Genomic DNA, 22819 nt, shown 5'->3' on the forward strand with positions numbered 1-22819 from the left:
ATTAATTTGTCGTAAGCCAAAGTCGCATTGTATTACCTTTGGTGTTGAACTCCTTGTTTATGAACATATTATACTATTTCTGGGGGGTGCCAATTAATATTGTGATATTTCAAAGCTTTGGTAAAAATAAATCTTCACCAAATGTAATTGCCACGGAAAAGGATGAATAGTAAAAATTAAGGAATTCATTATTTGGAAATTTCACCGAGAGAATTAAGATAATTGTGGGGCCTGAAGAGTATTTATTCTCAAGAAATAAACTTGGAATATTTAAAGAGGTGCTAATGAGAAGCACAATACACTATTCATCAAAGTAAATTTGTCGTGATTGGTTTTGAAAGAAATATTAGAAGTTTTCCTACTTCAAACTTTGAATGCCGAGAACGATATTTGGGCAATTTTTTTATCCATTTGAAACTTGCTGCCAAGAATTATTTGGCCTGGTAATTATGTGTTGTGTATATTAATCCTTAATCCCACAGTTGTTTGATGTTTTATAATTTTAATGAAATAAATCGACAGGATTCATTGCTTGGAGTGAGTATTGCAGTGAGTTTGTAATTTGAAGGAATTGAAGATCACTAATCTTCATCGGAGCTTTAGAGCAATGGTTTAGTATTCATAAGTTGGAGGGTCCTTTTTGATATCTTTTTATGCTGCTTCAAAAAATGATGAGGACATTCTTTATATGGTGTGACTGCACTCTAATGAGGTGATCTATGTGTTATTGCAATCCATTAATAAATTGAAGAAGGTTACTCTTGCTGGATGTTGAATGTCAGGAACCTTTCTATCCACCAGTCAATATATCACTCCAAGTTTGTACCCAATTACTGTCTCCATTGTGTAAGGGTAACTGAAATCATTATCAACTAGAGTAATGAGACTTGTCGTGAGTCAGGCGAGTCTTCTAGGTCCGCAGGTCAGGTTACTTTGGCCGGGTCACAATTGCCCGTAACCCTAGCCCGATGGGTCACCTTGGGTGATTTGCGTGACTCTGATGACCCACGGGTCAGTCACATGACTCGCAGATCACATGCATCGTGACCCAACTGCAGCTGCGCAAATCCAAATGCCAAAAAAGCATAAAATTTGCTTTTTTTTAGTTGTTTTATGTTTCTTTTCCTAATAACCCTGAAAGGGCTTTCATAACACTCTTATGTGAGGAAAAGAAAGAAAGAGAGGAAGAAGGAGAAATAGTGTCATTGTTTTGCGACCAGCTGAAAGGAAGAGGAGAAAAGCTTGCATTTGTGACAGTGGAGCAGCTATAGACTTGTTTTAACTTTTTGTTTATCTTAACATATGTTTGGAACATTTGATGATGACTATTGATGTGATGGATTTCATGGATTTGATATACATTTTGATGGATTTCATGGATTTTATATATCTATGTTTGGTATTTCCTTCAGCTACAATTTAGTATTTACCTTTGTACTTATCATTTATGTAATCGATGTATGTGATCAAATTACCTTCTATTTCATGATGTTATTGTGTCTTTAAGCTTTATTCTAAAATGGGTGCATGAAATGTTCTTTAAATCCTAAAAAATCTCTAAATTTCAAGGGTTTTGTCACTTTGCTGAATCACTAAAGAGTCATGGGTGAGTCCGAGCCGGGTCACAAGTCGAGGTCAGGTCCAAGTCTCGTTACTTTGTTATCAATAGTTTGCTTCAAGCAGGGAAGTCTTTAGTGATTCTCATTCTTCTCATTCTTGGATAATGAAAACAACATCTTGGTTATTTTAAGTATCCATTCCTTGAAGCAAGGATTTTTGTGGTTCTTCCAAAGCCATACCTCATGACAGGAGACTCAATGTATTAGTATTGGCATATCATTTAATCATCAACAGCTCCCATAGTTTCACAAGCATTAGCGCAGAGTTTTCCACGAGTCTGGGTGATGGAAGAAGAAATAGAAATGTGTGGTCAAGATCATTGCGGTAGTTATTATCTTTGGCGCAGTCCATAGATACTTGGCAACCAACTGCAGTGGGATTTACCTTCTTAAAGGTAAGATATTTTATTTTTCCCATGTCTTGTTGGATGCCTTTATGAATGCAATACTGGACACGTTGCTCATTTAAGCTATGCACACATTTTGAATGGGTATTTGAGCTTCTGCTGCAGCCTTCATATTTCATACAGTTGTTGTGTTGCACATTTCACTAGTGTCCAGAATCATTAATGCTATCAGGTCAATACTCAAACAATGCTAGCATGAGTTCTAGGGCCTCTGGCATATCAAGCAAGCAGTGCAGAGATTAGTGGCAGCCAACATGAGGAGCAGAATTTTTGTCCTTGGAATCTTCAATTTATTCAATGATTCTTCAACAGTTGTATTCGGTTTTGACCATGAGCAACTACGTGTCACCATCCTTGCACACAGTCTTAATTCATTCTAGTATTTCTATATCGTCATTACTGTCATAATTGAAGGTTCTCTGCTAAATTAATCTGATTCAAAGTTTAGTTGAGCTCATATTGCATGTAGGTTTCATTTGAACTTTAGTCTGCAATTTAGTAAGCTTGGATGATGTAAAAACTTGTCCACTGAGTCTCTTCAATTTGATTACTGCATAACTTAGAGGTTGCTATCTCAGTTTTTATATATTTTCTATGCATGTTCTCCCATCCCATCCTTGCAAAACATTTAAACTACTGCCTACAAGAGAACTGAGAATCAGTTCTTCAGCACATTAGAGCTTCTGAGACAGTCAGGGATACACAATTTCAATATAACAGAGCAGGTTTTTAAATTAGATTTCTAGCTCTTTGAAAAAATGTAAGACTGCAAAAAACAAACATTGGTCTCATATAATATCTTACAATTGGAGGAAAATGTTGAAATCAAATTTAACTCTCTTGATACAAACCCATCAGAACAGGCTTTCACAGTTAGGTTTTAGGTTTTAGGAAAAAGATACAGTCAGATCTGAGCAGCATTATTGAAGGTCTCAGCATATCGGACTTCTAAATTTTGAAAGAGCAGCTATCCTAATAAGTCGGGAGAAGGTACTAGTAGTATCTAGCATGGTAGCAAAACCCCAGAAAGATCTTGCTAAGATACAACAGCAGTTAATCCAAAATTTACCACCCAATGAAAGCACAGAAATACTCAACATGTATGATGAGTATAACAAACTTCCACCACATGTTCAGAAAGATCTACATTTCATTAATTACATGGATTTCATCCAAAGCTACAACACAAGACAGTGATGCCAAAGAATTAGTACTATGAGTTGGCTCAGGATCTTCTTGAAAAAGATAGGTGCGGGAATTTGTATGAAGAGCTTTCAGCAGTAAAAAATCAGCTTACAGGTGGGCAAATCTTCAAACAAGATATGAAAGGCAATGAAGAGAAATGTACTGCATGGGTTACAGGTGGTTAGAGGTATCTTACAGGGCCGCTTACACTCGCGCTCTTGATGGGCATGTTGATAGCCCATGTGAGAAATTGACCAATCACCCAATGATGACGACTCCCCATCTTATGTGAGTGTTGATGCTTATATTGGTTTAGGTTTAATGGTCCCTACATATGGTGTGAATTCTTCTTGAGATTGATTTGTTCTCGACCATAATGCTGTTCATATTTCCTATACACCTTGGCACATGGAAAATGACATTCAAGACATTGATATGTGTGATAAAATGCACTCCCCTACGTCATACATATCTAATTTCTCTAATACACATGCCAGTTCACATATTTTGGTCAATTGAAAGTTACTGCAGATAAAATTGTTGCACCTTTATCACATTTTGAGCACATTTATGTGATGGTTGAAAAGATTTTTTGGAGGGAAAATTAGAGAAGACAAAAAGGACTTAAAGAGGAGTGCTCACCTTTGCAAGTGATTAAGGGATGAAAACAATGAAATCAGATTATCTACATCTTTCAAATCATGATCAACTTCTCAATCTTGCAGAGATTTATTTTGAGGCGTTAAGGAAAAAGTAGATATCATTTCTTACGAGCTCTCGAATACTAAGGACACCCTAGAGGCTACCTTAGTGGCATTTATGAAGTGAAAATCAAATTGTTTAACTTAATCAGAAATTAAATTTGGCACACTCTACATTAGCTGAACATTCAAATGTGAAAGTTGAGGAGGCTGTTAATGACGATAGGACAAGAGCTGATCAAAATGAGCATGATTCATCTACATTCAATGGGCAAATTGTACTTAGTACAGTCATTCACTGAGGTTGGAGTTCTTTATCGCAACTATACAGTGAGGAGTGCTCATCATTTTTCTTTTGATCCACATGTTAAGGACTTGACGGTACGCAAGTATGAATTGGCTCAAAGATTGTATCATCCACTGTGGGATGGAGGCCTGGCATCTACAGAAGATGGGACTAGAGGCTACAAGTATCTGACTCGAGTCATTATGTGAGATTACATTCAAGGATACCGGTCACTTTTCCATCATACTATGTATCCAAGAAGGTTGGTTACTTTTGTATCACAAAAGGCTCATGCAAATCCAAGGTAACGGGGTGATTATGGTGTCAGTTGCTGCAAGTGGGATTACTTGCAGATTCACACATCTATGGGAGTCAAGCACAAGTTGGATACAATTGTGGGGTTGCAGATGACTTCAGTGATTTGTATCTCCTCATAGTTGATGGATGTGAGAGCAATTTGCTTTGGGACAGGAGTATTGATAGAGTTAGCACTATAGTTTGGGCGGGTTCCATTTATTAGCTTCACCACTTATGGCATGGTGAAAATGAGATCAAAGTTAAGTGGCAAGAGTCTGATAATTTCCTTGGACTAGTTTTGGCTTTGGTGGATCACTCTTGTGTGCGGGAATTGAATAGTTGGTATAATGTATGTCCTTGTGCAGTTGAGGGAGGTGAGACAAGTTGGCTTCTCAAGTTGCTCTCTTTTGAGACGTTCACTCCTGGGATAGTACCTATTATTGGATTTCTCCACCATTTCCAGCATGGTGGCATGCTTATTGTATCGGTTTGGCAAGCATTATTATCTTCATAGGCACAAGTATTACAAGAGTTGGTTGGTGACATCAAGGACATCACACAGGTCTTCACTTAGGATCCTGGTAGAGCATTCCCATGGCTGGTTATGTATCAAGAAACTAAGAGGAGTGATTTGTTGCATTGTTTTTTTTATGAAGGTTGGCATACAATTGAGCTCCCACCACCACATGATACTAGAGGTGTATGTGGTTACAGCTGAAGTGAGGTTCTCAATTGGATAGAGAAAATCATTTCTTATAATAGCAACGCATGGCAGGTTGTTATGACTCAGTATGCATGTGAAATGACTTGGGATCCTGGTATTCAAATGGTAGGTACATTGGTTCATGTTGAGTGCTTCACAACTCCAAGGTTGAAAAAGCTTAAATAAACCAGTATAATACAGCAGATGGACATAGCTTCAATCTTGAGGCGAATATGGGAACAAAGTATTTGGTTTCAACAGACATACAAATTGCTTGAGGGCAAGCTATCTCTAGGAAGGGAGGACTGTAATGTCCCCTTTTTTAGGCCAATTAATTTGGATGCATTGTTGGCCAGTTTTGCCTTGGTCTCGTGGGTTCACTAGGATTTTCAGGGATTAGATAGAGTTTTGGCCTAGGCAGTTTTAATTTTCGACCTATCAGGGTAGTTTTAGTGGGCTTTCCAGATATATACTAGTTATAGTAAGTCAGCAGGCTCAACATTCTTGGCATTTCAGTATTGAACTAGGAGTGTCTCGTCAAGACTTTTCCAACGAGCTATCACTCATATCAATCTGCCGAAACTTTTACAACGAGCTATCACTCATGTCAATCTGAGTCCAGTGATTTTAATGTCATAAGATTTAAATGATTTATCAATAAAGTGACTTTAAAACATAAGTTCATATTATTAATGTCACTTTAGTATTGTATGAGCACTCTATTTTCTTAAGTGCGAAAAAAACTATTTTAAAAGGAAATAATGAAACAGAGAAAGGAATGTGAAGAGTCATTGGGTTGGGGTTAAAAAGGAAAGAGAGCTCAATTGCAACATACTTGGTTTATGTTATTGGATTTCTTTTCTTTCTTGGAGAGTTCGAGGAAGCTTCAGCTTATAGCAACTTGGAGGACAAATCCCTCGAGATTGGGGGCAGTGGATGGAAACCCATTTTGTTTGGGATATCACATAGGTATCTCACTTATGCTTAAATATTTGTTTCTTATTACCCAATCTGACTATAGTTTTTGTGTTTAAGATTGGGTATTGTTATTGTTCTGTTGAGGGATTAAAATGCAATAATATTTTCAGAATATATATTTACAGCTGGATATTGGTATTTTGTTGAATGAATTGGAATGTTTTTGCATGCAAATCTATTGTCAAAATTTTTGTATTGTGTTTTCAGAAATTTGGAGAAAATACCCAGTTCGGAATATTATAGATATCTTTCAAACTGAACACGATATTTTATAACAATAATAAATATGAAGTATTGTATATCAATATCAATCTGATATAATTTCTTAATTATTTACAATATTTACTATTATCAATCATCAGAATTATCATCCTTTTTATTCCTTCCCACTATGATATCTTTTTCCTTGAATGACTTAGATATTTCAAATTCTTCATTCGATGCCTCCATCATTCTTTCTGATTTCCTATATCCTTTTTGTATGTTTAAGAATTGCAACTCTTCCCCTAATGAAGAGTAGCCTTCATTATGATCACATCGTTTCTTACAAGGCTAATATTAATTGTCGATGCCTCTTAATTTACTTGGTGGCAAGTATTGACTTTTCTTTGTATCACTTGATTACTTCTCTTGGTTGCTCGATTTCTTCTTAGTTCTTGCCAATTGTCTTTAATTGTCATTGAGATGCTACAAATTGTGCCAATCTTTGTTCCAGCTAAATCATACTTTCTTCTGTGATGAGCTAACATCAAACTCCATGTTTAGCTAGCATTTGATCATATCGGCTTCCATTACAAGGTCATGACAAAGAAAACAATCTAAGTTGGATTTCAAAGATAACAAATCTATTTTTATTAATCTAAAATTATGTTAAGCGTTATAAACTTTGGAATCCTCTGATCATGAAAATGTTATATTCTAAAGATGTGTTTTTTAGAGAACTTTATTAAGTCTAATTAAGTACAGTCAAAAGAAAAGGAAAATAAAACCATGCATTTTGGAACCAAAATTAAAAAGCAAGAAAATTCGCAGGAGAAAGAACAAGATGAGTAACTGGATGTAAATAATGAAAAAAGTGTAGATCCAAAGTGTTGAAATGAAGAACAAAATGCAAAAAAGAACCCTTACCATACCCATTGTACACATCCACCAAGCAACAAAAACTAGTTGACAGATATAGCCTACCAAATTTCCATTGTGTATCTTTTAAGTAATACAAATGATGAGCCCATATTTCTGAAGGAAGTTGTTCTTGTGCTTTCTGTCCTTTCCTAGGCTGCTCTTCAACACGTTATTCTACAACTTTTGGTGACTTCTTCCTACTTGTTCCACATTCTACTCCTGATGTCTTTATGTGCTTGTTCTGGCCCATATTGTGGGTGCTTGAGCCAGAGTTATGGAGTCAAACTCTGGTGATTCGTGTCCTTATCTCACACCATTGCAAACTTGCACAAATTCTTCAATGGGACCGCCTTTCCTAAACTCTTCAAGCTTGTGGGAAGGCTAGAGCTGGAAAAACAAACTCCAAAGGGAATATTGTGCAGACATTTTCCAATAGGTTCTCATCCATGGTTGCAAAGTGCAATGGTTTCAAACAGCAGCTAAACTCCAACACCAAACAAGTTTCAGACATCTCAGTGAAGGTTTCATTTGCAATGGTTGAGAAAGTTGATTTCAAACAGCTACGTAACTCCAACATAGCGCAGATCTTAGAAATTGAAGTTATTAAAGACAAACAGACTGAAGTGGATAGCAAACAGAACTCTTTGAAAATACAAATAAAATGACAGCTTAAATCCTGGGCTATGTTCTGCAACAATAATGCACCTCTTATTGGGGTTGTTGAATTAGTTCATTCCAAGTTTGTTGAGGAACGAACTTGGCGTTTGCATTAGCTAAACCTAAAGGTCCATGGCCTTCTTCCTCCTCTGACCCACTTTCTACAGACTACTTGCTTCTCAGTGAGCAACTGAACATTACAGATATCACTCTTGACAGAGCTTGAATAGGTTATGACAGCACTCTATTCCTTCATTTTCGATCTTCCCATGCTCTAAGCAAGGAGGAAATTATTCCTACTTCCTAGGAAGATTTATCTTGATGAAGATCTCACCAAGTCACAAGTTGTGGAACTGAAACATTCTCAGGAACTTGTGGCAAAGGCAAGACACAAAGGTAAGTGGGCAGTCATCAGGAACCTAAAAGCAGTTATTAGAGACTCCTCTCCTCCTATTTAGGAATCCTAATCTATTGTTGTTTCTCAATGACAGTCACAATCGTGATTGGGTGTGGGGGAACTTAATGATGGTTCCTTACATGTCAATTATTGGAATGCTAGAGAGACACTTTGGTCCATGCCAAGAATACTTGACGATGCTTTGGGATCTGTTAATCTTCTTCTCATTATGAATACTCATGAGAGCTCCGCTCGTCCTCTTCCAAGTGTCACCAGCTTTCACTAGTTATCAGCTTTTAAGGATGAGGTCGCAATCTCTAGGGTGTATCAACTTTTAGGGACAAGGTCAAGATCTCTAGGGTGTATCAGCTTTTAGGGACGAGGTCACGATCTTTAGGATTGTTAGGGGATCTAGTGGGGTTGCTTGTCTAGTCAACAAGCAACTTCGAGATCTGACCTTTGTTGTTTATTCCAACATTCTATTAGATTTTTTTGGGTAACCGTGTTAGCCGAGCGGCTTTGCACCTCTGGGTTACTTTCATTGTTTACTACTTTCCTCCAATATTTCTATAATATATACATAATAGGCATGATCGTGACCCCTACATAGACTTATTCAACAACATTTCTCAATGCTCTGCAATCAGGAATATTATCATTACTAGGGATTTCAATGCATAGACATGGGATGCAGATCCCCTTCCACAATTGATTTGAGGAAACATTGTCCACTAACAAGACGGACCTTGTTGCTTTGGGACTTAAAAAGATCATCTAATGACATGTTGGGGCCCCTCACAAAGTATGGTCGCCACCTTCTATAGTTGTGCAAATCTTTGGACTTGGTGATCTGCACAATCTTTCTTGTTTTCTCGGCTCCCAATTCTTCACCTATTGCTTAGACTATTGGGGTGCAAGTCTTATGGACTACGCCCTTTTCAATCCTTCCCTCGTCTCCTCCATCAATCGTTTCTCGATCATTGCCTTCCCCTAAATGACCATGCTCTTCTTAGCCTAATCATTTGGACATCCTCTTCCCTTCCCTCCACTCCCCTTCCCCGTACCTCGCTCGCCCTTCCTATCATGCCTTCTTTTGCTTCGACGGTGGAGACCAAGACCTGTTCACCCCACTATCTCACATAGCTTCTCCCCCAAGATTTCATTTCCACCCTTGCATACGCATCTGTAGTGTTTGACCGCCTCTTCGATTCTATTTGGGAGGCTACCCTTCTCTTGTTACCATATCACACCACTTCGATGATCCCTCTGTCCAAGCGTATGAACACTTGCCCTATGAATAAGTGGTACAATGTCAGTTACAAGTGTTTTCCCCAAACCTTGCGCTTCATTTTCATCCATCACCCAACTTCCTCGACTTCACAAAAACTCCTACCACCACCACAAGAAATAGCTCTTCATTTTGGAACATAGAACTCTTTGTGCCTCGCTTACCCGTCTTTCCAACACACCAGTTTCACTCGTTTTCACCCCTCCCCCTCAAGTTGGACCACAGCTTACCGATCTCCCACCTCCACTCTTTATGATATCCTCGACTTGCTTTGCATCCTTATCAACACTCCCCCATTGCCATCTTTTCAACACTCCCTCATAGCAATGGAGATATTTGTCCAAATACTCAGGTCATGGAATCTCTCAACATGACACTCACAATGGCTTTTACCAATTTGTGAGAACGAAAAAAAATTATCACAGTCACTCAACATGATGTTTACCATGGCTACTCCCATCTATGAAATAAATATTAACACAAGCTCCCAACACAAACTCACTCACCATAAAGTTGTCATGGAATCTCTCAACATGACATTCGTTGTAGCTACTCCCATGAGTGGAAAGAGCAATACCTTCATCGTAAAGACAAACAAGGGCTTTCACCTAAAATTTCTCTGCCACAAAGAAAAATGGATTACAAGGGGTTTCACCTCAAATTTTTCCATTTTGAAGAAAAATACATTATTACAATGGCTTTCACCTCAAATTTGTCTCAGATAAAAATGCATTACAAGGGTTTCACCTCAAATTTCTCTAACTCGAAGAAAAAATGCATTACAAGGGCTTTCACCTCAAATTCCCCTGTTTTGGAGAAAAAACTCATTATAGCATTGTATCGTCTTAAAAAGTGTACACTCTCTTTATAAGACCTTTTAGCATTTAATAACTTATTAAATCAAGGTCTTTTTTCTTCCTCCAATCTTGCTCAGATCTCTAAGTTGGCATCAATTTATTTGCAGGGCTTTCTAGTTATTTCCCCAAACATATAAATCATGCTTTAAATGCATTTTTGACTATTTTTCCACATGTCACCTTTTATCCTCGACCACGAAACATTTCTCCAATCTAGAGCCCGTTTTGAGGACCTTGCACTTCTAGGTCAGGGACAAGCTCTATCCCCTCCATAGGGTAATGGAAAAGATCTATGGTAAGGGACGAGGTCATCCCTTACCCAGGTGTTTTCCCCCACGAAATCTCGAGTCCAATTCAAATAAAGTTGTTTCCTGCCTTGTGCAGTCAAACCTTTTCGATTTTGATCAGAAACGCTATAAAAGGAGGCTTACTCACTTCATTTGACCATCCATAATTAACGCAACCAATCCATGCTCAAGCCCTCAAGGTGCCTTCAAGGAGTTGTTAAGCAAGCAAGGCATTCCTCGTCATTCATCCGAGTATTCAAGATATTCATCCATCGTGCACTTTTCTCCTAGATGTAGCTTCTTTCTTCACTGGAGATACTGGAATTTGGTCATCAAGGTGAAGATCCACCTTCATGCATTCAAGGTCTTCAACTCATCATTGAGGCATATTGCAAGCATATACATACATGAGGTTTTGTCTTATATGATTTCCTTTCGAGTCAAGGTTGTTACATTAACATAATTGAATCAACATTTCTATGGTATTCTTCATTGTTATATTTACTTTTACTATAAGTTAGCATTCCCTTATCAATATTTATCTCAATTTAAGGTTAACTCCTCAACAAGGGCTTGACTGAGGCAAGGCCCTCCTCACCAACAAAAATTCGCTCTCCAAGCCCCTCCTCGCCAACAAAAAATCCCTCTCCATTGTGTGTAGTGCTCAAATTAGATAGGCAGATCTGGGGTTTCAACTTCCAATAGAATTTCCAAATTTCGGATTTTTGTGCAAAGTATGTCAAGGTCGACCTTGACCTTGACCCCAAGTCATCCCTGACCTTCAATAGTCCTTAACCTGGGAAGTCGTCCCTATCTTAAGGCCTCCAAATTTTATGGGTTTACAAATCTAGACCATTACAATGCAGATCTCCGAAAGTTTAAATTTCTGCTCTAGCGTAAGCACCCATTCCCAGGTTTGTATTTTGGTGAGCATCTTTCCCCCTTTGTCATTTCATAACCCTCTATCATAAATCACATTGCATTATCAACTTCATAGCTCTTACTTTAATAGATTAGATTTCATTGCTTAATGATTCCTTCTCTTATGGAAAGGAAGAAGAAAACTCAAGTCATTCCTTACACCTAGGGAGATCACACATTGGTAATTTCCCCTTGTACCTATCGCATTTCCCTTATGGAGGAATCTTGATATTCCTCCTACCTTTGTGATGGTCGATCACATTTTCACCATTACAAGCACATAACAAGAGCCATATTGATACACCCTCTCAGCAAGGGCAGCATTCACATAGCTTAGATTATCACAACAAATTATAGTTGACTCCAATGTTTGACCAAACAAGGAGCTTTCGAAGCCATACAGCTTCACATTCTTGTTAAACCTCCGCAAAGGACTTTGCACTCTCCATCTGCCGCTCAAGCTCCCTCTGAATCTCTAACCCAATATGAATAAAGAGTCACTGCAGAGTATTTACACACTCAAACCAGGCAATATACTGGACATGCTTTGCCCCAAGCAAAGAAAGAACTCACAAATTGCTGTCGCATCTAGATACAGGCTGATTGTCTGTAAATTCTTGCCCAAAACTCACATAAGATGAATATATGGTACCTTTGTTGATGATACCTCACTTCCATCCTCAGCAGCTGATATAGTAGCAAACACAATGCAAATGCCCAATGTGGTGACTCTTGATTCTGCTAAGATTTTCTTAATAATGTCAGTTATGTGTCTTGAATTATACCATTGTAATGTCTCTTAACAGCCAACATACTTTTGTTGTGACTGTCTTATGCTTCAATATGAGACTAATCAGGCAACTCACCCACATAAACAAGAGCAATAAGTAGACAGATTAAATTCCCAACAATAGAGCATCTCACTCTTACGTCCAACCATTTAAAAGCCAAAACTGAGGCAAGAGATAACCAGCCAAAAATGAACAATGTACTCTTCCACTTGATCAAAGTCCATGCACAAATGCAATCCAAGAATCACTTCAGGCAACAAAGACTCTGAATAACAGAGGACTAGTGACAATCAAAATGCAGAAGCTCACAACCAGACTCCAAGGACAACCTTAATCAGAGTGCTTCGTAGAACCGACCAACTCTATGTGGTTTCAGAAAGTATTAGGTCACCTCGAATTGGGGATTTTAATTGTCAGTAATGTATAGTGGTGCCATTATAACCAAAGACCACTTTAACCAGCATATTCCTATTGTTACAAATATACATTAACAGCCCAATAGTGGTTGAAGAATGCTTCCAGATCTAGCAATGCAGATAGGGATGTCTCTCACACAAGAGATATGGCCCAATAAATAAGAAAAGAAACTATTTCCACTTATGATTTTCCTGTCTCAATTTTCCATCTGCAACTATATTTTTTCACAGCAACACAAAGTTCAAACTAAAAGTAACGATGATCATAAGAGACTCCACCCAACCCAGCCTAGAAATCATACAGTTATCATATACGACAAATCAAAACACCAATTTCATTTAGAATATCAACAAAATAATATATAATATAACTACTCTAATGCTTGTAACGAGATCATAGAAGAAAGACTACATTAAACATTTATATAATATTGTATATATCATTAACTAAAAGAACAATGCTAATCTCAGCACTAAAGAGTAAATCTTTTTACATGCAATAACTTGAATATTGTGCTAATAAAATACTTATCTCAGTGATTGTTTAATCTTCCTCACAATCCACCAATTGTTCTTTCCTGATCTTTGCACTTAATTATTCAGATCAATGTAGTGTCTCTCGGACCCTTAAGCTCTAGCTGCTCTCAAGAATAGCATGTATTGACTTACCCTCCTCTATTGTGCAATTGATGCTTCCTTAGTGCCACTAGTTCCTTGTGCTTGTGCAATTTACTCCAGGACAGAGAAACACCTACAGAATCACTGTTCCTCCAGCAATCTGGAATGATATAACCATATAAGTTGCAACTAATGGCAGTATCACAAGGTTGTCCAGAACTAAGTCAGCACTTTGCTACTCTATGAGTTGTCTAAGTACTTCCAACCTGCAATCAATCCAAGACTCGAAACATTCTGTTTTAGCAAACTGATATTACCGCTTAAGCAAAAATAACCAGACATATTACTTGCCCAGCCAATATGATGAAGGGCGACGATTAGAGAGATCAAGTGTTTGCTCAAGCCAAGCATGGGGAGGAATAGAAATCTTTTTGGAATGACCAAGATGTTTAACAGTAGAAATTCAGCTTCCTTAATCCATCAGGAAAGACTTGTTCTCTCTGCCTGCAGTTGTTGAGTCTCAAACTTCAAGCCACCGGTCCATTTGCCTTGCTCAAGAATGTGGTATTTCTCAGTTTCCACCAAAAAGACTTGACCAATCTCACACTCAAACCGCATTAAAACTTATGTCGAAGTTGCAGTCAGTTAGAGTACTAAACCAACTTTATGAGACATGATAGCATATGTTTCTTATTGGCTTCAAATGTCAAATGTTTGACGGTTTGAGAATTTGGATAGTTCAGAAATCACCTTTTGCAGACCTCCCCTCTTGAGAAAATCGATGCCACAACAATTTGAAGGAAACAATGATTTTGTGACCAGTTTGTTTTGGCAATTACCTCAACTTGGGATGAAGATCATGATTCCTGGAATTGAAAGATTTTCTCAAAGTGGTAATATAATGATTCTGAAAGATTTCTTGGTTGCCATTAGTTCTTGAATTATTTCTTAGTTGGTGGCATCAGTTTGCATCCATGACACTATATTTCAAACTCCTTATGGCAAATATTATTAAGGCTTCTCAGCACTTAATGGAACGCGGCACCCATATTTTCTTCAAACAATTATGTTTTCTTATTGTAATCGACCCCTCATGTATTTGCCAAACAATATAACAAGGCAGCCCCTAAATAATATAACAAGGCAGTCTGAAAATTGTGAAACCCAAGGCTGTGTCGTACATGCCCAGAACTCCCTACAGGAATGCTGTACTGTTTGGGTTGTTTGGACAGCATATCTAAGGTGTTGTGCTTGCCCAATTACTGTTGTTCAGGTCTGTATTCCCATCAAGGGTGGTGCTAGCAGATTGAGACACACTGTGAATGCACTGTATGAACTTGCCAAAGCTGTGAAACTGCCATACCAGCAGTAAGGGCACTGTACCAGTGAATACAAGACCATACCAGTTCAGAGGACTGCCATACAAGGTTTAGGAAGGATGCTGGGGAAATTGTCATGCCATTGTAGTAAACAAAGAGCTCTGTTGAGCTTCCACAGTTTTGGAATGCAAGCTTTGTCAATGTAATATCTACTGAGGACTCCAAATAATATTCCAATGTTATGCGGTGGTGTCATTGTGTAAGTACAGTAGATGTACTTGGCTCCTTAAGAACTGCTGTTATAACCTCCTATGTTAGCAGTGATAATGTTATAGGCTTTATGTATGATTTCACGAATGTACTTGGTTCCATAACACGTTATCAGAAGTCAGTACAATTTAGTTCAAATGTGAGTGTGTATTTTCTAATTGGCTGTTGAAAATAGCAAGATAGATGACTCTTGGATTGAGTTCATATTATGCAAAACAAAACAAAAAAGAGACAAAACCAGGCAACCCATTACAACACACCTCTTCATCATGTCTGTCCACTGGCAAGAGTCACAACCTTCCACACTTACCACCCTTCAGAAGAGTCACAATGCTTCATCATTCCTGCCCTCAGAGAGTGTCATAAACTTTTACAATTACAATCCTTTGAAAGAGCCACAACCATTCATCATGGCTGCCTTATAGAAGAGTCATGACCATTCATAGTTAAAACCATTTGAAAGAGTCGCAACCATTCATTATTACAACCGTTTGGGAGTGTCACAACCCTTCACCATTCCTGCCCCTTGGAAGAGTAGCAACCTTTCATAATTAGGAACTCTTGAAAGTCACAACCCTTCATAACTTTTGTCTTCTCAAAGAGTCACTTTCTTGTTTTCTTCTCTATCAATTTTTTTTTATTTGCACTTTCCCTTTTCTCTTCTTTTCCTTCCTTTCCCTCTTCAAATGAAGTTCTCCTCTCCCCTATATATCTCATGTATGAGGGAGTCACAACTTTTCATCTCACGCCTTTTACCCATTCATTAAACTTAACTAAATTTTAATTATGTTGTGTTTTATTAATGCCTTATATTTATAATTTAAATCTTATTTAATTTTCTTATATTTTAATTTTATTATTATCATTTATTATTAATTCCTAGTTCAAAAAAGGGCCATTAGAATTTAAAATAATGCAAGTTTGAATCTCTTAGAGGTGGAGGTTTTTTTCCCAAGAAGCTTTCTCCACTATATTCAATATAATGGATTATATATTATTGATTTGTTGATTTGTGTTGCATTGCTTCTTCATTATTTCATTAATATAGCTGTATGACTCACATTGTAATTAGAGATTCAACCCTATATTGTTCATTATTCCATATTGTCATTCACCTTAAATTTTCAACATCAAATGTAGGCATTCCCTTGTAATTAATTTGTTTAAATTCGAGTGCATTAAACTTACAAAGCCAACGAGAATTCATGCTGAGCCATTCCACTTATTCTGCATAACATATCTTCACTTTCATATATATGGCGTGTTGACGTAAATCAATTTATCCGGGCTCAACTACATTGACCGACATAGTTAGAATTCAAATGGATCTATCAAGATTGACAAACTTATATGGGTCGATGAATAACCTTCATCCCAGACGGGTTGCTAAGGATTGGCATACAAACAAGAATTGACGAAGATTGACTCGAAAACAAGCAGTTAAATCAACATTTTCATTCAAATGCGAAGCCCCATAAACAACTGTTAGCTGGACACGTACAAGGCATCTAGGGGGAAACTAATGCGAAGTATTTCCATGGAAAGAGAGGTGTGGCATGGAGACAAATTTGAACCTTTGACCAGTCGAACTGCAATCCAAGTGTAGCCCAGCGTAGTTTTCGAACAAGAGTGGAAGCCGCAATTGATTTTGATTTGGATGGGACAGCAGCCTCCTCCATGAATGTCCAGGTACCGTTCGCGAGTTGAACTAGGTGCTGGCGGTTGAGTGCCGCATGGGCAGACCACAAATCATGGATTGGCCCATAGAATTCAGTGTGATTTGTTCTGTTTGGAGATTGGGGGAAACTCCCCAAGCACTCCTTGATCCATCCAAATTGCTCCTCAATGTCCAATGCCCCGCGAATAAAGTAGAATCCTGATTGATACATTGTGTCATCAGAAAGAAAGGAAAGCAAACATGAGAGAGAAAGAGAGAGAGAGATGTAGATACCTACCAGGGCGTTGTGCAATGGTGAATACGGGCCAAGGATAGGGGTAGTCAAGCTGGGCAATGGAGAGATTGGGTGGGAGATGGTCGTTGTTTATGTTTTTAAAATCTATGACGTGAGTGAGGTCAGTTGGGGGAAGCTCGCCTGTGAGCCTTGCCTTGGGAACGGAGCCTCGAAGAGCCTTGTACAGTTTGTAGCGCTTCTCCGCCTTCCTAAACTCACTTCGTTGCTCCTCTCCTTTAATGGCTTCCTCGTAACCCATGCCTATCCGCAATCTGCCTTACCCCTGGGCAACAATGAATTTCACCATTATATCTTAGGGCAGGGCCTCGGGGAAGTTTAGAGCAGGTCTTCGAGCCTTTTTATACGAAATTAAATTCGGGGGAAAAAATATTACGAGTAAATATCAATAAATAAGAGAAACTTGTGGGGAAAAAAAAGGCCTTTTGTCATCACATTTCAATTATAATAATAATAGGGCGCCCACGAGGCTAAACGTAATCTATGGGAAACCTTTCCAATACACCAACTTTGTTAATTAGGTTCATTTTTTGTGTAGGCTGATGATGAGTGTACCAAACTTCTCAATGTTCTCCTTGTTGAATAAGTTGTACCAAGAGTTGTTGGGTAGGATATCTACGAATTTGACCGTGTTGTCCCTGTATGCCTCACATTCCAAAACAAAGTCTTGTTCGGTTTCCACCTTCCTAGAATTGCAAAATGAAAAGATTCTCTCTTCCCATAACTATTTTAGTCTCTTCCATCGTCTGGTCTCACATCGAAGTTAATGGGAGTCGGTCTTTAGTTGTGCAACAAGAGTCTTAGCTCTCCAAGGTATGTTGACCTCTATATACTCCTAATAGTGTTGATCACATGTGGGGTTGAACTCACTGATTAAGTAAGTATTATAGCTATCATGATTCAATTGTGTAGTTTTTGGGTCAAACTCATTAAGTTGTGTTTCATAAGTAGTGGTTCACACGAACTCATCTCTCATGAGTACAAATGGAACACTTAGCACTCATTGGATCTAGATGATTCTCACAGAGGTGAAACACTAGGGCTTCTCAAGAGGTCACCCATCCATGTACTACTCCAACTCAAGTGTGCTTACTATGGAGTTTCCTCAATGGTTAAACCCACCCTACTTACAACATCGTTCACAAACCTTCGCCAAGTGTTATGCCTTATGAACCACTCATTAGAAAGCCCCTCAAGCTCATCAATCGATAAATAGGAGATATTTTCCACAGCAAGTCAAATTGTAATATTGTTATCAGGATTCAACTTTGTAGTTTTTGGGTCAAACTTATTGAGCCATGTTACATGAGCAATGGTTCACACGAACCCATCTCTTGTGAGAACAAATGGAACACTTAACACTCATTGGATAGAGGTGATGCTCACAAAGATTAAGCATAAGGACTTCCCAGGGGATCACCCATCCCAATACTACTCCATCTCAAGGGCACTAACTACAGAGTTTCATCCATGATTTAAACCCACTTTGCTTGATCAAGTATTGTGCCTTATGAACTACTCATTAGAAAGCTCCTTAAGCTCATCAATAGATAAGTAGGAGAAATTTTCCATGGCAAGTCAAATTATGATATTGCTATCAAGATTCAACTATGTATTTTTTGGGTCAAACTCATTGAGCCATGTTTCATGAGTAGTGGTTCAGAAGAACCCATCTCTTATGAGAACAAATGGAATACTTAGCACTCAAATTGATAAATCATTTGTAATTAAAAAATCAATTGTATTTAAATTTTATATAGATGAAAAGGAATTTGTGTGTTACTTACAACTATATAATCATATTAATATTAGTGTCAAAATAAATCTAAAACTAATGAAATTTTAATTGAATGTACAAGTTTAGCACATCAAGCTTATATAAATTATTTTAAAAATATTTTAAAATCAAAAATCAAAAATAACATATTTTTATGAATTAGAACTATGTATTGATACCTCCAGAATTTAACAAACCCAAAAAAACATGTGAAAGACAATAAATATATAAAACACAACAAAATTTAGAATATTTTAGAAATAAATCTATAAAATACAACATAATTTAGGTGATTTTAGAAGAACATAAGATGTGGTTTTATGTGGGGCTAGAAGTTTCTCCCATCCACTTCTTAAAATCTTGTTGTCACGTATAATTAATTTATAGTTTTTAAAATCTATGCTAATAAATTTTTTTATTTAATTATAAATTTAGCATTAAAAATAATAAAATCGTCAAACTTTAAACGTGTTCAATCTATTCTAATAAAAAAATTAATTTAAATATAGATTAGTAAATTTAGCATTTCTTTCCAAAAAAATAATAAATTGGTCAAATTTTAAACTTGTTTGTGAATATTTATAAAAATTCTTAGAAGTTATAATTTCTTAAACACTACTTTTAATATGTTTGTATGGGGAAATCGCAAGAGTAAATAGTTTTAAAATTCAATATGCATGAAAAAATTAACAGAAATTATTCAAGAGTACCTTATATTTTGACATAAGCTAGAAGACACTTAGAATGTAATTTGGGTAGGAAGATTGTAATAAGACTAAAGGGGTCATGGGAGATCATGGTGTAAGTATTGAATCTAATTGTAAGCCCAATTTGGGCCAAAGTTGCCAAACAGGACCTATTAGGGATCTAGGTGCAATATGGGTCAAAGTGGTCAAACCAACTTTACAATGTGTAAAATGGAGCATTTGCATCGTATGCATGCAAGATGTAATTCAATTGGGGTCCTAAATAGGTTACAAAGAAAAAATGTAAAATTGTTGTAGTGTTGTCAAAATGTTATCATGGTAACATTACAACTTTTAGGCACCTATTGAGTGGTTGTTTTGCACGATGCTCAACGACAAAAATCCTTTCAAACCTCTCTCTTGAAAAGTTGATCAATGACCAGCTCCAAGGTTCTAGATGGTTGTTTTTTAACCTCTTGGGTAAATCAATTGAAGATAAATGTGTATGTTCACAAGGAGGCCTTTGTTGGTAGCCATCAATCTACACAACTTTGTTGAAATGTAACCACAAAGAAAGATATATTTTTCTATTTTTCTATTTTATAATGAATGCAATTTCTAATCAATGCAATTATATGAATTCCTATTTTAACCAAGTGTTTGAAAAGCAAATAACGAAGATACAGTAACGAGAGATTAAAGCAAATTACTGAAAGGGAAATTCCTAAAGGACATGAGGCAAAGTAACAACACATCTGTGAATTAAATTATCAAAAGGATTTGGTAGGAAAGCAATCAAATTAGGAGTAACACTTCATCAACTCCACTAATGCAATCGTAGATGGGAACTTGAATAATAACCGAAAGATGTTTCAAGTTTCATCAAATTGCGAGGCCATGAAAAGTGCACTCCCATGAGACAAAACATTATGTAAGAACAATAATGATCCTTTCTCCAATTTGTCACAATGACGAAATTCGTTAACATAAGGCAAATACTAGAACTAAAAGATCGCACAATTACAACAACGCAATAAAACCATTAGCTCCATTATTATTCATGAACACGCATTCACAAAAATAACACACTCTGGCAAGATTTACTACACTCATAATGAGAGCACCAATAGCATATATTATTGCATCAAAATATTGGCCTTGAATACATATTACATCCATGAATTTAAAAGAAATCATCTCCTCCCTTTATGTTAGGAGTAAGAGCTCTTCTAATGCAACTCATACTTAAAAACTAATAAAATAAAGTTATTTACATACAAACTAACTCTCTAAATGGTGCTAAGTAGGTCTCCACCCTTATTTATATGAATTAATGTGTGCATGAGCCTTTACATGACTTAAAACAATAAAAGAAGAAGAACATAAGAAGATAGAACCCATGAGATGATCTGGGAGTCACTAAGAGCTCTAAAAATGGAAGTTTGGCCTTCTCTAGGTGTCTCTGGGAGTTGAAGTACCGTTAAAATGCATGAATGCTCCAAAGTAGCAATTGGTAGTTCTTCTTCAAATTGTCGGTGCACCACTTGATTTGGTGCACCTTGGAAAAATGAACCTCAAAAAAGTGCACCTTGGTAAAGTGCACCTTGAAAAAGTGTACCTTCAATAAGAGTACTGTGGTGATAGGACCCAAAAATCCAAAAAAAATTCTAAGTGTCAAAACTTGATTTCTACCATCCAAGTTTTCTTCCCCTTTATACCAATATGATGTATGGGTGCTTTCTTTTGATTTTTTCTATGATCTTCATTACTTCCTTAGGTTTCGATAAATCTAGTGACTCATGTTTATTTTGAACTATTTGCTGGTAGTTACTTGTTCCTATCCTCATATCAGCAAAATCCTCAAGCTTAGAATCTAGTTCTAATAATTCTTCTTCTATTTTGAATGCTTCTTTGACGTCATCTTCAAACGAAGCATTTTTATAAGAATCCCTTAATTTTTGAATAATTGTTTGCACTAAGAAAAGTTTATTCATTGACTAATCTTCAAAAATCTCAAGGCTAGGGTGTTGTAGTATTTATTTTCTTCCAAAAACTCTTGAGACTTATTCTTTATTTATTGGATATCTTCGTATAGTACTTCCATGACTTTATTTTCTGAAGCTATCTTCTATATCCAATCATCTAACTTATCTAACTCCTCTACCGAATAAATCTCCATCAACATCTAGTATCTTTGTCCTTATATGGATTTCAATGCTTGCAAATTAGTGGCTCAAGTATGTACTTTGTCCATCAGCCCAAAATCTTGGTTTATAGTAGTAACCAATTTGTCGACATTAGTGTGGATGTTGTGCAGAAGGTTCAAATTACCTTGTATTTTGTGCACTCCCCTTTCCTCAAAACTATGATGCCACCTCTAGCAAGTGTCCAAAATTGAATCCATTAGTGGCCTCATTTCCTTCCTATCCAACGCAGCTCCTAGAGCAATTCTAGGATTCCCAAGGTCTATCGAACCTACCACTTCATTCAAGTATCCCCTCAACAATTCATTAAGTTTTTGCAGCATTAAAAGCTATGGCTCATCCTTTTCAAGGTGTGAAAAGACTTTCTTGAGGCCCATGGTAATCAAGACTTTTGTAGTATCCACCGTGGGATTTCCTAGTATGACCTCCTTCATCTGATAATCTTTAGGATTCAACTCTTCTATGTCTGCATGGGGAGGTGGAATGGTGATATGTGTCAGAAGGTCATGATCTTGATTCTTCATTATGAAGGCAAGTGTTCCAGTATCACCCTTAGGTGGTTTAGGTTTCTTAATTGCCTTTATTAGCTCCACCATGCCTTCTTCTAAAAAATTTGTTTGTCTTTTTTTTTTTTTAACATGACCTCTTTCTTAAGCCATGATGGTGTTGTCCTCATTGGTGACATGTATTGTGTTGAAGAGGTAGATTTTGTTGCAAGTTCCTTTCCCTTATCACTCCTCCCAAAGTCTTATCGTGTCAAGGAAGAACTTTAGAGTGAAGTATTGTGTCATGTTGAACTAGGGACCTAAACTTTGTATCAAGAGGAGGTTGTTTCCTTTCTTCCATAATTTATCCTTCCTTGGATACTTCATCAACATGTAACTACACATATTCCTCTAGAGTTTGACTCTCTAGTTCAATTGTCAAAGGAGGTAAGGCCACTAATCCTTGATCCCTTACTTCTAACATATCTTGTGCTAGTGGAGGAGGAATGCCAAGAGGTCCTTATGGTAGAGGAGATAGTTGATTCCAACCTTCTCCTAGTTGCTTGTTCCGAGGAGTA

General features: G+C 37.1%; 1 protein-coding gene across 3 annotated transcripts in view; it reads right to left on the minus strand.

The window, feature by feature from the left end:
* The window catches only part of LOC149534949 (oxidoreductase, 2OG-Fe(II) oxygenase family protein), a 62512-nt gene extending 45066 nt beyond the window's left edge, over positions 1-17446 (minus strand). The window contains exons 1-2 of one of the 3 annotated variants that reach the window (XM_089804200.1): positions 17075-17446; positions 16694-16995 (exon numbers count right to left, since the gene is read on the minus strand). In XM_089804200.1, coding sequence (XP_089660326.1) covers positions 16694-16995; positions 17075-17330 — 558 coding nt within the window. In that variant the 5' untranslated portion in view covers positions 17331-17446. The remainder of the gene's footprint in view (positions 1-16693; positions 16996-17074) is intronic. The other 2 variants (XM_089804199.1, XM_089804201.1) reach the window with 2 other exon arrangements.
* Between the last annotated feature and the right edge of the window lie 5373 nt (positions 17447-22819).

The sequence above is a fragment of the Cupressus sempervirens genome, chromosome 10 (assembly GCF_028749045.1).
Source record: "Cupressus sempervirens isolate cs-2001-9-10 chromosome 10, ASM2874904v1, whole genome shotgun sequence".
Taxonomy (NCBI): domain Eukaryota; kingdom Viridiplantae; phylum Streptophyta; class Pinopsida; order Cupressales; family Cupressaceae; genus Cupressus; species Cupressus sempervirens.